The 15739-nt window shown below is 45.9% G+C and overlaps 1 protein-coding gene across 1 annotated transcript in view; it reads right to left on the bottom strand.

Annotated features, from left to right (window-relative positions):
• Positions 1-747: 747 nt before the first annotated feature.
• LOC143961063 (intercellular adhesion molecule 1-like) overlaps positions 748-15739 on the bottom strand; it is an 88442-nt gene continuing 73450 nt past the window's right edge. The window contains exons 6-8 of the mRNA XM_077470204.1: positions 15172-15420; positions 10764-11039; positions 748-2527 (exon numbers count right to left, since the gene is read on the bottom strand). Of these exons, the coding sequence (XP_077326330.1) occupies positions 2358-2527; positions 10764-11039; positions 15172-15420 (695 nt within the window). The 3' untranslated portion in view covers positions 748-2357. The remainder of the gene's footprint in view (positions 2528-10763; positions 11040-15171; positions 15421-15739) is intronic.

Genomic DNA, 15739 nt, shown 5'->3' with positions numbered 1-15739 from the left:
CGGATGGGCACTGATAGGTACCACAGATAGATGGGACTGATGGGCACTGATAGGTGGCACTGATAGGTGGCTCTGATAGGTGGCACTGCTGGGCACTGATGGGCGGCACTGCTGGGCACAGATGGGCGGCACTGCTGGGCACTGATGGGCGGCACTGGGGTGCAGCACCTTTGAGGCAGATTGGGTGGCACTGTGGGTGGCACTGTGGGTGGCACTGTGGGGTGGCACTGTGGGTGGCACTGTGGGTGGCACTGTGGGCGGCACTGTGGGCACTATGGGCACTGACGGGGGGCACTGACGGGGGGCACTTACTTTTGCTTTTATTTTATTTCAGGATGGCACTGCGGGAGGCAGGTGGGCACAGGCAGGTGGCAGGTGGTCCCTTGTATTGATGGCCGTGATCGGGACTGATGTCCCGATCACGGCCGCCGGCGATCGGCTTTTTTTTTCTCTCCTCGCGCTGTCAGCGCGAGGAGGAATAATAGCCGATTACCGACTCCGTTCTATCACATGATCAGCTGTCATTGGCTGACAGCTGATCACGTGATAAGGGGTCGGGATCGACCCCTTACACGGATCGGTGATCAGGCGAGTCTCACGGACTCGCCGATCACAGAGCGCGCCGCGCGCGCCCCTCAGGGGGCGCGCAGGCCGCTCGTAACCGGGACCACGTCAATAGACGTAGTCCCGGAAATGTAGGTCCGCGCTAATGCCGTCATTTGGCAATAGCGCGGATCTGTAGTGGTTAAAGAAGAAGTAAACTTTTATTTTTTATTTTTATTTTTTTACCCTTCTCTGCAAATTATGCAGAGAAGGGTAAAAATGCATACTAGCATATTATGTGATACTTACCTTCAAAGAAAGCCCGCTTTGCACCCGGTGCAGGCCGCATCGCTCTTCGCCCATCTTCCTTCCAGGGCCGCAGACTCCAGCTGTGTGACTGGCTGGAGCCGCGTGATGTCACTCACATGCATACATGCAGGAACCACAGGTCATGGCACATGCTCCTGAAGAAACAACACGCTCCTTCAGAGTGCATATCTCCTAAACGGCGCACGTTTAGAAGATATTTATAGTACCTATAGGCAAGCCTTATTCTAGGCTTACCTATAGGTACAAAGGGTATACAACAGTGGCGGCTGCTCTATAAGGAGCGCAGGGGTGCCGCAACCCCATCAATGCATCCGGCCTCCTCATCTACATGCAGGGTGCCAGATGTATGGATTCCAATGGGGAGGGGTTTAAGCACGTGATTAGAGCCAGAGGCTCTAATAGGCTTCAAAAAAGGGTGGGCTTGGGGTACAGAGGACTGCGCCCTGATCCCACCCAGTTGTGTGCTTATAGCAAAAGAACTTGCTATTCTTCCTCAAACCCCCCCCCCCCGGCCAGTCTGGAAGCCGAAAGTCTCAGGACACCCTGGCCAATAGTCGTCCGTATCTCTCGCGTGGGGGGGGTAATGTTTGACCGCCGCCCCCCAAAAATAGTGAGCACCAGCCACCACTGGTACCTCTTTAATGCAGCCCTCACTAGTAGATGGAAAATTTGGGGAGTCCCCCAGGAGGGGCGCATATAGGCATGTGCCTTATTTGACTATTTAAAAGTAATCAAAACCTATCAAAAAGTTATTTTTGTAGCTATCCGAATTTGTTAAAATCCATAACATGTCCTACTAGGAAGACAATCACAGCATACAACTGAAAACTATTGGATACATGATCCTCTATACACACGATCCATTCCCAGATTTTAGGAGCCCTTAAAGAGGGGGGCAGCTTATTCGAAATGTGACTCTATACAATGGGTGCAGCAATGGTTTATACAAAACAAACACTATCAAAACAAAAACTGTACAAAAAGAACTGTTGACGCCTTCTAGGATTTTTAAAGTCCATGTGATGTCCTAATAGGAAGAAGATGGCAGCATACAACTGAAAGGTATAGGATGCAGGACCCCCTATACACAAGTTACACATCCAGATTTTGGGAGCCCTCAAAGGGAGACTTTTTTGAAATGTGACCTTGTGCATTAGAATGGGTACAGGGAAGGGTTACGCAAAACAGACGCTGTTAAAAATCTGTACAAAATCATTTTCAAGGATCAAAATTTTTAAAGTCCATATGATGTCCTAAAAGGAAGAAGACGACAGCATACAACTGAAAGGTATAGGATACAGGACCCTCAATAGACACCCAGAGTGTTCAAACATGGACATGTCACAAGCTTTTTTGACAAGGCCTGAAGCTTTTCATACATGACAATTTTTCTTTGATGGTATGTATAAGGTTCTATGTTGGGCATCAGAGTTCAGCCTGACTACACATTCCTAAAGTCAAAGTAAAATAAAGGCCCGCAACACCTAGTCTGTGTTTATTTCTGGCATAGGAATATCCCCACTGTTACAATTTTGTTCCACAGGATAAAACCCTTTTTTGTCTCTTTGATGATAAAAGTAGCAGATGACTCCTATTATGATAAGTACCAAAATTGCTCCAACGCACCCAAGACCGATCCTAAGTGTAGTGTTATCTGTAAAGAGAACAGTAACAAATATGTAATAAAAATAAGTTTCATATATTTACATAAAAGTATAAAATGCACCCAAATTCCGAATGGAAAACCATAGTATATTTAAAATTTTGAATGATTGATATGTAATGTTTTATATATTGCCATACTTGGCTAATGATTAAAGCTAAGGTCTAGGCAAACAGCTAAGTACACGCTTGAAATACAAATGTACGGTTTACTAAACTTTCTTATGACACAACTTTCGTAGTCCGTAGTGATGAGCCGAATATACCTGGTTTGGCGCACATTACTAGGTGCTAAGTGAAACTCCATTGAAGTTAATGGAAACTGAATGTAAAAAAAAAAACAGTACCGGTAATTTACATTTTCTATGCTAATATGCACGAGATTGTCAAACAATGGCCAGGTTGCTGGCCTGGGGAACATACACCAAAATAATAATAATAATAATAATAATAATAATTCAGTTTGACAGAAAGAAGGGATTTTAGTATTGAGTATTAAAGTAAAACATTAAATATCAACTTGGGGGATGTCTTGACCTGCTGTGAAATGACACATCTGTTCAAAGTATACTGTATAATCTACTACAGCAACATTGACATTTACAAATAAAAAGTGTGTTTAACCACTTCAGCCCCGGAAGATTTGGCTGCTCAATGACCAGGCCATTTTTGGCGATTCGGCACTGCGTCGCTTTAACTGACAATTGCGCGGTCATGCGACGTTGCACTCAAACAAAATTGATGTCCTTTTTTTTCCTATAAATAGAGCTTTCTTTTGATGGTATTTGATCATCTCTGCAGTTTTTATTAACAGCGCTTACATATGCATGCGCAAACTACGTATGCATTCGTATTTCAATGTGAGAGCAGAGAAGGCAGGGGCACTTTAATTTTATTTATTTTATAATTTATTTTATTTTGAAAAAAAAATTAAAGGCTGTCTCTTTACATTTTTTTGATAATTTTTATAGCTATCACAAGGGATGAATTACATTCCTTGTGATAGCATGAGACGAAACAGGTACTCTTTAGTGGGTCATTTGGGGTCCATTAGATCCCAGAGCTCGTCTCCTCTGACCTTGAGAGAATCCGATCAAACAGAGATCAGTTTTATCGGATGCTGTTACAAGTCAGCAATGGCTTGTAAACAGCAAACTGCAACCAGAAGTGACAAAATACTCATTGCTTCTGGTTTCATAGACCATAGAGTTGATTGGAGAACTTCTGTTCCTTCTTCATCTCTATGGTAGTCCCAGGCTCCTTGGTGGAGCGAAAAACAGGCGGAAATAGAGATCCCTCTGCTCCATCTAAAAGCTCTACAGCTGCTGGGATTGCTTTTACATTATATAACATCACCAGTTGAAAACATTAACCACTTGCCGACCAGCCGCAGTAAATATACTGTTTTGCCAGACGGCTCTATTGCGCAAAGTGACGTACCTGTACATCATTTCGTGCAATAGCTGCCAGAGGCACGAGTGCCAATTGGCCACAGGGGGAGCCAATCAGCAGGTCTGGCGACCCACAGAAATAGAACAACAGTCTGCCGATGTAAACAAGGCAGACTGATGTTCTGACAGGACTGAACATTGTAATCTTGTGCTCCTGCTAAGCAGGAACATGGAGTCCACCCTCCACACAGTAAGCAAGCACCAACTAGACACACACTTAACCCTTTGATCGCACCTGGAGTTAACCTGTACCCCACCAGTGTCATTAGTACAGTAATGCCGCATACACACGATCGGAAATTCAGCCAGCAAAAGACCGATGAGAGCTTTTCATCAGAAAATTCGACCATGTGTATTCTCCATCGGACTTTTGCTGGTGGAATTTCGGCCAGCAAAAGATTGAGGGCATGTTCTCAATTTTTTCAGATAGAAAAGGTTTCTATCGGAAATTCTGATCGTCTGTGGCAATTCCGATGCACAAAATTCTGACACATGCTCGGAAACAATTCAACGCATGCTTGGAAGCATTGAACTTAATTTTCACGGCTCGACGTAGTGTTGTATGTCGCCGCATTCTTGAGGGTCAGAATTTGGTGTGACCATGCGTAGGCAACACATGCTTGAGTGGAATTCCATCAGAAAAACCACCCAAGGCTTTTCTGACAAGAATTTTGATCGTGTGTGTGCATAACAGTGCATATTTTTAGCACTGATTACTGTAGTAATGTCCCTGATTCCCAAAAAAAGTGTCAAAAGTTTCTGGTGTCCGATCTGTCCGCCGCAATGTCGCAGTCCTGCTAAAAATCCCTGATCACCGCCATTACTAGTAAAAAAAGAAAAGAAAAATGCCATATATCTATCCTTTAGTTTGTAATATAACTTTTGTGCAAACCAATAAATATATACTTGTTGGAATTTTGTTACCAAAAATATGTAGCAGATTACTTATTGGCCTAAACTGAGGAAGAAATTTGATCTTTTACATTTTTTTATTGGATATGTTTTATAGCAGAAAGTAAAAAAAGAATATATATATATATATATATATATATATATATATATATATATATATATTTTTTTTTTTTTTTTCAAAATTGTCGCTTTTTTTTGTCTCTAGGGAAAAAAAGGAGATCAATTTTATTTTGGTACAGCGTCGCGTGACCGTGCAATTGTCAGTTAAAGTGGCAAAGTGCCGTATCGCAAAAAATGGCCTGGTCATTAAGGTGATAAAACCTTCCAGGGCTGAAGTGGTTAATACCGAGTTTATGACTGCAGCTATAGCCATGGTCCTGTTATAACCACTTCAACCCAAGGACATACAGGTAATGGCTAGGAAGTGGTTAAATTGCTGACAAAATGACACCTCCTGTTTGTAACAAAGCGGCCGAGAATTCCATTCATCCATACCAGACCCTAATCCTAGATGGGGATCTTATGTAGATGTTAATGGAGAGAGCCCACACAAAAACAATGGTACGAGACACCCCCAAATTCTATACCAGACCCTTATCTGAGCATGCAGGCTGGCAGCCCAGGAAAGAGGAGACAGACAAGCATTGGACCCCCTCACCTAATCCATACTGCCCACATGCCCACTTGGCCAAGCACTTTGTCCTCAAGTTAATGCCTGTATAGGCTGCAAAGAATTATAAATCTTTAGGTAGGAAAAACAGCAAATACATATACCGTATATACTCGAGTATAAGCCGAGATTTTCAGCCTCTTTTTTGAGGCTGAAAGTGCCCCCCTCGGCTTATACTCGAGTCATCGCTGTCTGCCCGCTCGATCAGCGTGTCGAGCAGACAGACAGCGGCCATTCTATTCAAAAGCCGCGCCTCCGGCTCCGCCTTCGCCTGTGATAGGCGGAACACTGAATTTCCCAGCAGCCTGTGTTCCGCCTATCACGGACATCGTATCATCCTCGTACTACGGACGAGGATGATACGACGTCTGTGATAGGCGGAACACAGGCTGCTGGGAAATTCAGTGTTCCGCCTATCACAGGCGAAGGCGGCGGCGCAGCTTTTGAACTTTACAATGGCCGCCGACGAAGAGGGCACGGGACGGCACGGCACGGGACGGGACGGGACGGGGGCAAGGCAAGGCACGACACGGGACGGATGCAAGGAGGCAAGGCACGGCACGGGACGGAGGCAAGGAGGCAAGGCACGGGACGGAGGCTCGGGACAAAGGTAGGCTGGACACACACACACACACACACACACACACACACACACACACACACACACACACACACACATGGAGACACACACAGGGATGGATGGATGGATGGATGGAGACACACACACACAGGGATGGATGGATGGATGGAGACACACACACACAGGGATGGATGGATGGATGGATGGAGACACACACACACAGGGATGGATGGATGGATGGACACACACACACACAGGGATGGATGGACGGACACACAGGGATGGACGGACACACAGGGATGGACGGACACACAGGGATGGACGGACACACAGGGATGGACGGACACACACACAGGGATGGACAGGCATGTCTCACCCTCGGCTTATACACGAGTCAATAAGTTTGCCAGTTTTTTTGGGGGTAAATTGGGGGCCTCGGCTTATATTCGGGTCGGCCTATACTCGAGTATATACGGTACTATATGTATTTTAACAGTGTATTTAGAGTGTACCTAAACCTGAGAACAAAAATATTAATATATTGCAACTTATTTTTCAGGGTCAGAACATTTTCAGCAAGTACAGAAAACATTTGTTGGTCTTGCCATAAATGTAATGCACAAATCTTCCCACCCCCACGCAATGGAGATAAACACATTCAGACATGTTCATAGTTGGCAACGAAAAATGGGCATGGTTTAAATTGGAAATTGAATGTGGCTTAAAGGGGAGTGACTAAAAGTGTTTGTGGTTATAGTTTGAGATGAACGAGGGATGGACGAGAAAGTAAGGGAAAGAGAAAGAACGAAAGAAAGAAGGCAAAAAATAGGGAGGGAAATAGAGAGAAAGAAGAAAAGAAAGAGGGATGGAGGGACAGCAGGCCCAAACCCTACACCACAATAGAAATATGTGTATTCCAGAAAGTTTAACAATCAGCAGATAAAGATACCCCAAACGCTTGGTGTTGATGCTTCAGTCATCATGGCACCATGGTTGTTTTGGTGTCAGGATGATTGAAGTGCATTATTTCTATTATTACATTGTAATATGAAATTAAATAGTTCAACTCACCATAATGCAGAATCAGTGTGAGCCCTGAGCGTGTCACTTGCCACATCACCTGCCACCAAATACCACCAGGTGTCCCCAGTAGAATCCCTCTTTACACCAGGCATTCCCAGAAGAGTCCCTCCTTACACCAGGCATTCCCAGCAGAGTCCCTCCTTACACCAGGCATTCCCAGCAGAGTCCCTCCTTACACCAGGCATTTCTCGTAGAGTCCTTCCTTACATCAGGTGCCCCCAGCAGAGTCCCTCCTTACATCAGGTGCCCCCAGCAGAGTCCCTCCTTACATCAGGTGCCCCCAGCAGAGTCCTTCCTTACATCAGGTGCCCCAGCAGAGTCCCTCCTTACATCAGGTGCCCCCAGCAGAGTCCCTCCTTACATCAGGTGCACCCAGCATAGTCCCTCCTTACATCAGGTGCCCCCAGCAGAGTCCCTCCTTACACAAGGTGCCCCCCAGCAGAGTCCCTCCTTACATCAGTTGCCCCCAGTGAATTCTCTCCTTACAACAGTTGCCCCCAGCGGACCCCCTCCTTACATCTGGTGTCCCCAGCAGAGCCCCTCCTTACAACTGGTGTTTCTAGTGGAGCCCCTCCTTACATTTGGTGTCCCCAGCAGAGCCCCTCCTTACATCTGGTGTCACCAGCAGAGCCCCTCCTTACATCGGGTGTCTCTAGTGGAGCCCCTCCTTACATCTGGTTCCCCAGCTGAGACCCTCCTTACATGAGTGTTCCCAGCAGAGCCCCTCCTTACATCAGTGTCCCCAGCGAAGTCCATCCTTACATCAGTGTCCTCAGCGGAGTGCCTCCTTACATTTGGTGTCCCCAACGGAGCCCCTCCTTACATTTGTGTCCCCAGTGGAGCCCCTCCTTACATCACTGTCCCCTCTCTTGGGACACACGGGGTGAGGGTTGGCGGCAGCTCCATTTTCTATCTTTCCTGGTGTGTTCAGTGGAGGGGGTGGCCTCTGATCCGTGCAGCCAATCGGCTTCTCTCTTCAGTGTACAAGTAGACTGGGGACACCAGATGTAAGGAGGGGCTCTGCTGTAAGGAAGGGCTCTGCTGGGGACACCAGATGTAAGGAGGGGCATCCCTGGGGGCACCTGAAGTAAGGCGAGAATTAGCTGGGGCACCTGATGTAAAGAGGGACTCTGCGGGGGGCACCTTGTATAAGGAGGAGCTCTGCGGGGTGCACCTGATGTAAGGAGGGGCTCTGCGGGGTGCACCTGATGTAAGGAGGGGCTCTGCTGGGGGCACCTGATGTAAGGAGGGACTCTGCTGGGGGCACCTGATGTAAGGAGGGACTCTGCTGGGGGCACCTGATGTAAGGAGGGACTCTGCTGGGGGCACCTGATGTAAGGAGGGACTCTGCTGGGGGCACCTGATGTAAGGAGGGACTCTGCTGGGGGCACCTGATGTAAGGAGGGACTCTGCTGGGGGCACCTGATGTAAGGAGGGACTCTGCTGGGGGCACCTGATGTAAGGAGGGACTCTGCTGGGGGCACCTGATGTAAGGAGGGACTCTGCTGGGGGCACCTGATGTAAGGAGGGACTCTGCTGGGGGCACCTGATGTAAGGAGGGACTCTGCTGGGGGCACCTGATGTAAGGAGGGACTCTGCTGGGGGCACCTGATGTAAGGAGGGACTCTGCTGGGGGCACCTGATGTAAGGAGGGACTCTGCTGGGGGCACCTGATGTAAGGAGGGACTCTGCTGGGGGCACCTGATGTAAGGAGGGACTCTGCTGGGGGCACCTGATGTAAGGAGGGACTCTGCTGGGGGCACCTGATGTAAGGAGGGACTCTGCTGGGGGCACCTGATGTAAGGAGGGACTCTGCTGGGGGCACCTGATGTAAGGAGGGACTCTGCTGGGGGCACCTGATGTAAGGAGGGACTCTGCTGGGGGCACCTGATGTAAGGAGGGACTCTGCTGGGGGCACCTGATGTAAGGAGGGACTCTGCTGGGGGCACCTGATGTAAGGAGGGACTCTTCACTCTGCACCAGTCGGCTTGAGTGTACAAGAGAATTGTCTACTTGTACACTGAAGAGAGAAGCCAATTGGCTGCACAGAGGCCCCACCCCTCTCCACTGAACACACCGGGAAAGCTGGAAAGAGATCTCGCTGCGGCAACCATCTTTTTGTAGCCTGCTGCGTTTTTTTCCAAAAAGAGTGTCGATTTCTGGGACAAAAGCGAAATCCCAGGATTTTCATCGACGGGCTCCAATTGGGACGAGGGTCCAAAAATAGGGATTGTCCCGGGAAAATCGGGACTGTTGGCAAGTGTACATATTTGATGTCCAGCATGTGACAGCCATGGCTGCCTGCATACAGGCGATATGGGAATTGATACAAGGGGGCAGTTTTGGGGGCTTTAACAGAACAAAGGAAACAAACATGTTTAGGGTTCATATATACTTTAACTGTTTGCTTGGAGTATTACTTTAACCAACTACCAACCACTCACAGTAAATATACTGTGAGCCAGTGGCAAGTACAGGGCAATGTACATGCAAGTTTCCAGCCTTCTTCTGGGTTTGGGGCACGCAAATGTGCTCCCCCTGCTAACCCGTGGTGAGAGTGTACACAGCACTTGTTTTGAAGCAGATTTTAGGCAATGATTTTGGCTGAAACCTGCTGATCAGCTGTGTCCAATCACACACAGAGTTCTGTGTTTACATAAACAAAGAACTCTGTGTACAGTGAACAGCAGTCTAGCTGTTTCTTCTCCCTGAAAAGCAGAGAGAAAAAAACAGCCAGATCAGTAAGTAAAAGCAGCGCATATTACACATGTTAGTCACCCATTGATTGCCCCAGTTATTAACCCCTTCCCAGCCAATGTCATTAATACAATGTTAAAAACAAAAATGTGCACTACTATTATATTATTATTAGTACATTATTTTTTGTACTTGAGCCTACAAAGCACTGTACCCATGATGAGTGGATCGTCAGTGTGATACTCTGGCTCCTGCAACTCTTCTTTCAGCTTCCTCCAGCAACCTTCAGTTACAGAGTTGGAGGAAGTATCAATGAGCTACAAATGCGGTGACATCTCCGCACTTATTCTCCATTGAAAACTACAGTGCCTCCGCTGTGGTGGCAGATGGGACTTGTCACATTTTCATTCACAACTTCCTTTAAATGAAAAACACTATTGCATAGACAGAGAGACAATTTAAAAATTGATAGGATGCAGTGGGAAGAAGAACCCTGTGATCCTGCAATACGGAAAGGAATTTTGGGGGCTGTGCGGACTGACCATTTTCATTCTACACTAAATATGGGCGTAACGTGAAACATGGTCTGGTAGGGGGAGTTATATTTTAAATAGGTTTGTAGAGTCTCCCTCACTCATTACACATTGAGAAGGGGTTAAATAGAACTTTTCCTCCATGGAACCCTTGGGTTTAGTGACCCCCACCTACAGAAGTCTGACCAGTCAGACACAATGAGGTTAGTTAGGTTAGTTACAATGCAGTATCCAATTTTACCATGAGGTGGTGCTGCATGTAAACTTTGTAGGCTATTAATGAGATCCCTTTTAATGCCTACCATTGTCACCACGTTTAACTTCTAACTCCTGTGGTGTGGATGAATGGCCATGTTTGTTCTTGACATGACAGGTGTACGTTCCGTTGTGGTACAATGATGCTTCTCTAATGGTGATGGATCTGTTGTCTTGGAAGAAGTCCACCTGAGCCTGAGGTGGAATTTCCCAGCTGTATGTAGGAGGAGGCAGAGCATCTGAATGACAACTTAAATTGACAAACCCTCCTACACTAATTGCTGATGTTGTCGAAATGTCCACTGTTGGTATTTCCGGTGGGTCTGAAAAACAAAAGATGATTCAAAAAATATTTAAGAACAAATTTAGATTTTAAAAAAGTTTGCAAATATTTATAGAATTGGCCAGATCATGGGGAACCTGGACACATGAACAACTTACCTCCCGGTCTTAATGGATGCAACCTTTTCTGTATATGTGAAGTATCCATAAGGCCGCGTACACACGAGAGGATTGTCCGTCCAACTTAGTCCGCTGAAACGTGTTTCAGCGGACAATCCGCTCGTGTGTGGGCTTCAGCGGACTTTTTCAGCGGACAGTCTGGCGGACTAAGTCTTTCGGAATTTCCGTAAAATTTCCGACTAAGTATGGCGCATGCTCAGAAAGGATTTACACGGCCGAAGGTTGCATTGCAGTGTATTGGACGTCGAATTTCTAGTCCCGTCGTACGTGCCGTACACGTCATCGCGCAAGCTTTCAGCGGACTGTCTGTTCGTCGTGTGTGGTCAAGTCCGTTCATTCAAAAGTAGGACGGACTGTCTGTCGGATTGTCTGACGAACTTAGTTGGCCAGACAATCCGCCCGTGTGTACGCGGCCTAAGATAACTATGGCTATGAAGTTAACCTAGAGACCAGTGCTGGCCCAAGACATTGTGCTGCCTGGGCCCAAGAATGAAATGCTGCCCCCCCAAAAAAAATCACGCCCACCAAAAAGCCCCCACATTCATTATTTTATATCATGATAATTAAAACTAAAATTAAGTATATCAGAAAATCTGCTTTACATGCAACAGGACCTTGTCAATAGGCAAAATTATATCACAAACCAATATGTTCAAATCCAAGCCTTTTTTTGTTTATAGCACAAAACAACATCAACAGTGACCGCGCAATTGTCAGTTAAAGCGACGCAGTGCCATATCGCAAAAAAAAAAATGGCCTGGTCATTAGGGGGAAAATCCTCTTGGGGCTGAAGCGGTTAATCAGGGCTGGGCAAGGCAAGTTCCTATCAGGCTCTCATGTCTCATACAACTTGTGATGTGTGTTTGTACTTACAGTTTTGATTCAGACTCCTGCAGACAATGCTGCTATGGGGAACTCACTGGTGGCAAAATGGACAGGGTCATTGGCGTGCGCAGCCTATTGCATTAGGGTGTGCACCTCAAAGCTAAAACACACATGCATGTGTATATATATATATATATATATATATATATATATATATATACATATACATATATATATATATATATATATATACACACACACACACACATTATATTGTCAAAGGTATTGGGACACCTTCGTTTACACACACATGAACTTTAATGGCATCCCAGTCTTAGTCCGTAGGGTTCAATATTGAGCTGGCTCACTCTTTGCCGCTACAACAGCTTCAACACTTCTGGGTCGGGCTTGGCCTCTTATGCCACGTACACACGACCGGACTTTTTGATGGACTAGGTCCGATGGTCTTCCCAACGGACTTTCTAAATGAACGGACTTGGCCACACACAATCACACCAAAGTCCTATGGATTCGAACGTGATGACGTACGACCGGACTAGAATAAGGAAGTTCATAGCCAGTAGCCAATAGCTGCCCTAGCGTCAGTTTTTGTCCATCGGACTAGCATGCACACGAGCGGATTTCTCGATAGGAACTGGGTCCGGTGGAGTTCCGGCGAAAAAATTTGAAACATGCTCTATTTCTAAAGTCCATCAGATTTTTGGACAGGAAAGGTCCGATGGAGCCCACACACGATCAAATTTTCTAATGGATTCATTCCGTCGGACCTTTCCTGTCAAAAAGTCCGGTCGTGTGTACGCGGCATAAGTTCCAGTGAAGGGAACTCTTAAGGCGTCAGCATATCAAGACATTTTGGACAATTTCATGCTCCCAACTTTGAGGTTACAGTTTGCAGATGGCCCCTTCCTGTTCCAACATGACTGTGCACCAGTGCACAAAGCAAGGTCCATAAAGACATGGACTTAGCAGGGGTGGTGGAAAATTAACTTCAAGTGCAATAATTCACATTATAATAGTGACTAAAACATATACAATTAAGTGTAAAAATCTAAAAAATATGAAATTCCAAAGTGCTATAATGGTGTAAACCTCCCAACTAAAATATTGTTGCATGTGAAGTTAATTTGTATTGCAATTATCTGTAGAGGGGTTTCCACCATCCCTGCTAAGTTTGTTATGTCTTGTTCTCAGTTTGAGTTGGATGTGAAGTTGCATATCACAGAGACCGGTATTGTGGTAATATTGAAGTTTATTGAGATTTCCATACATTAGAAGGTTTCACCATTATTGTTAAGTTATTGATTAGTAAGTTAGGGCGACACTTTTCTTTTATTTTTTTATTTTTTATGTGGTGTGGGAACATGTAAGTGCTTAGTGGCAGGCATTTTACTGACACTTTATTTTATTTTATTTTATTGTAAATAATAGTGTGATTATTACCTATTATACTAAAGATCAGCATGTGGCATTATTAAACATCAATGGATTTTAGTTGTGCCCCACCATGGACGATGTGCCTGGCTGCAGAGTTCATCATCCCATCCCTTTACTCACTGCACTGATGGACACTGATTGGCGGCACTGATTTGCAGCACTGATGGGCATTGATGGACACTGATTGGCAGCACTAATAGGTGTTGACACTGCTAGGTGGCACCGATTGGCAGCACCGATGGGCACTGATTTGCAGCACTAATCGGCATAGCACAGATTGTTAGCATTGATTGGCGCTGATTGCTAGCACTGATGGGCACTGATAGGTAGCACAGGTGGTTAGCATTGATTGGCACTGATTGGCAGCACTGATGGGCACTGATCAGCAGCACTGATGGACACTGATAGGCACTGATTGGTGGCACAGTTAGGCAGCAATGGTTGGCACTATTTGGCAGCATTAATTGGCACTGATGGGCAGCACTGATGGGCCCTGATTGGCACTGACAGGTGGCACTGATTGGCAGCACTGATAGGCGGCACTAATGGGCACTGGTTGGCATTGATAGGCTACACTGATTGGCAGCATTGTTGGGCACTGATAGGTGGCACTAATAGGTAACACTGGTTGGCACTGATAGGTGCCACTGACTGGCAGCATCGATTGGCACTGATAGGGAGCACTGATGGGCACTGATTGGCAGCACTGATAGGCACTGATTGGTAGCACTTATGGGCAATGAATGGCATTGATAGGTAGCACTGATACTGATTGGCAGCACTGATTGGCATTGATAGGCAGCACTGATGGGCATTGATAGGCAGCACTGATTGGCACTGATGGGCACTAATAGGTGGCACTGATTGGCATTAATGGGCAATGGTGATGGGCACTGATAGGCAGCACTGATAGATGGCGCTGATTGGCACTAATAGGCAGCACTGTTGGGCACCCTTATGCAGCACTGATTGGCAACACTGATTTGCACTGATAGTTGGCACTGACAGGTGGCACTGATTGGCTTTGATAGGAAGCACTGATAGGTGGGACTGATTGGCATTGATAGGCAGTACTGATTGGTGGCACTGATTGGCACTGATAGGCATCAGCACTGATGGACACTGACAGAGGAGAGGCAGAATTTCACATTGAGTAGATCATAAGGCTTGCCAGAGCCCCTCAGTGTATGAAACTGTCAGCTATTGTAACTGCATTGGGGAGAGAGATTAGCTGTCACAATTTTGCGGTGATGTCGGGGGTGGGTGCAGGACTGAGCAGCTATCAAACACCAGCCAATCATCTGGCTGTTTAAGAAAGGGGGCAATGTACTTGACCAATCATAATCATAAATAATCAAAAGTAGTGTGTATACATGCGGCTGCAGGGTGGGGAATACAGTGCCTGCCCACCTATGTTTGGCTAAGTACATTGACAGCTACTTAGCGGCATAGCTTAGTTAGGTTTGGACTAGGGTGTGAACAAGCCTGAGCTCATCCCGAGTGCAGGCTTGGCAGCCATTGCTAGCCCTGGGTGTCTTGGAGACTATGGCAGCAATCGGCCTTAAAGATAAATTAAAAATAAGGAAAACAGTCAAACGAATGCCAATTTGAAACCTGTCATTAAATCATTATACTTATAAGGAAACTTCAGGTATGACCACAGTTACTTAAAGAATACAATCCTAAATGCATTGTTTGATAGTATATACATACATTGCACTGTAACTCCCACAGATTTATTCACGGTTCCTTTAAGATTTGATGCTTGGCATGTATAGATTCCAGACATATTTCTTTCTGCAGAGAAGGTTGTTGTGGTTGGCAGAGACAAGTTTGTAAGATACAAGGTGCACGCTTCTTCAGGAGTTGGGTTCCCTTCAGACCTACAGCCAAACATCCTTTCCTTTCCCTCTACCCAAACGATAGAGTCCGGACAGGAACTCTCACTGAACTCTGGTGGATCTGTGACATAAGAAAACAAAGAAGACCCATTATATTTTAACATTCTCATTAAATTTAGCAAGACCCATGTTGGATTACGCAGAATTTACACTATATTGACACCTGACCATCACAACTATTGTATTAAACATCTCATTCCAAAAAAAACATAGTCATTGATATATGATTAATATTAAAGTCATTAATATCACCCCCCCCCCCCCCCCTTTTCAGAAAAGGCTTTGTAGGAACTTATGCCCATTCAGTCAAAAGACTGTGAGAATAGGTATTGATTTCAGACAAAATGACTTGGCTCACAAGCTTTCCAATAAATCCCAGG

Source organism: Lithobates pipiens, unplaced genomic scaffold (genome assembly GCF_037356315.1).
Source record: "Lithobates pipiens isolate NorthernLeopardFrog02 unplaced genomic scaffold, aLitPip1_a1.2 Scaffold_8, whole genome shotgun sequence".
In the NCBI taxonomy this organism is placed as follows: Eukaryota; Metazoa; Chordata; class Amphibia; order Anura; family Ranidae; genus Lithobates; species Lithobates pipiens.
The sequence above is the reverse complement of the archived record's forward strand: the minus strand, read 5'-3'. Positions and strand labels throughout refer to the sequence as shown.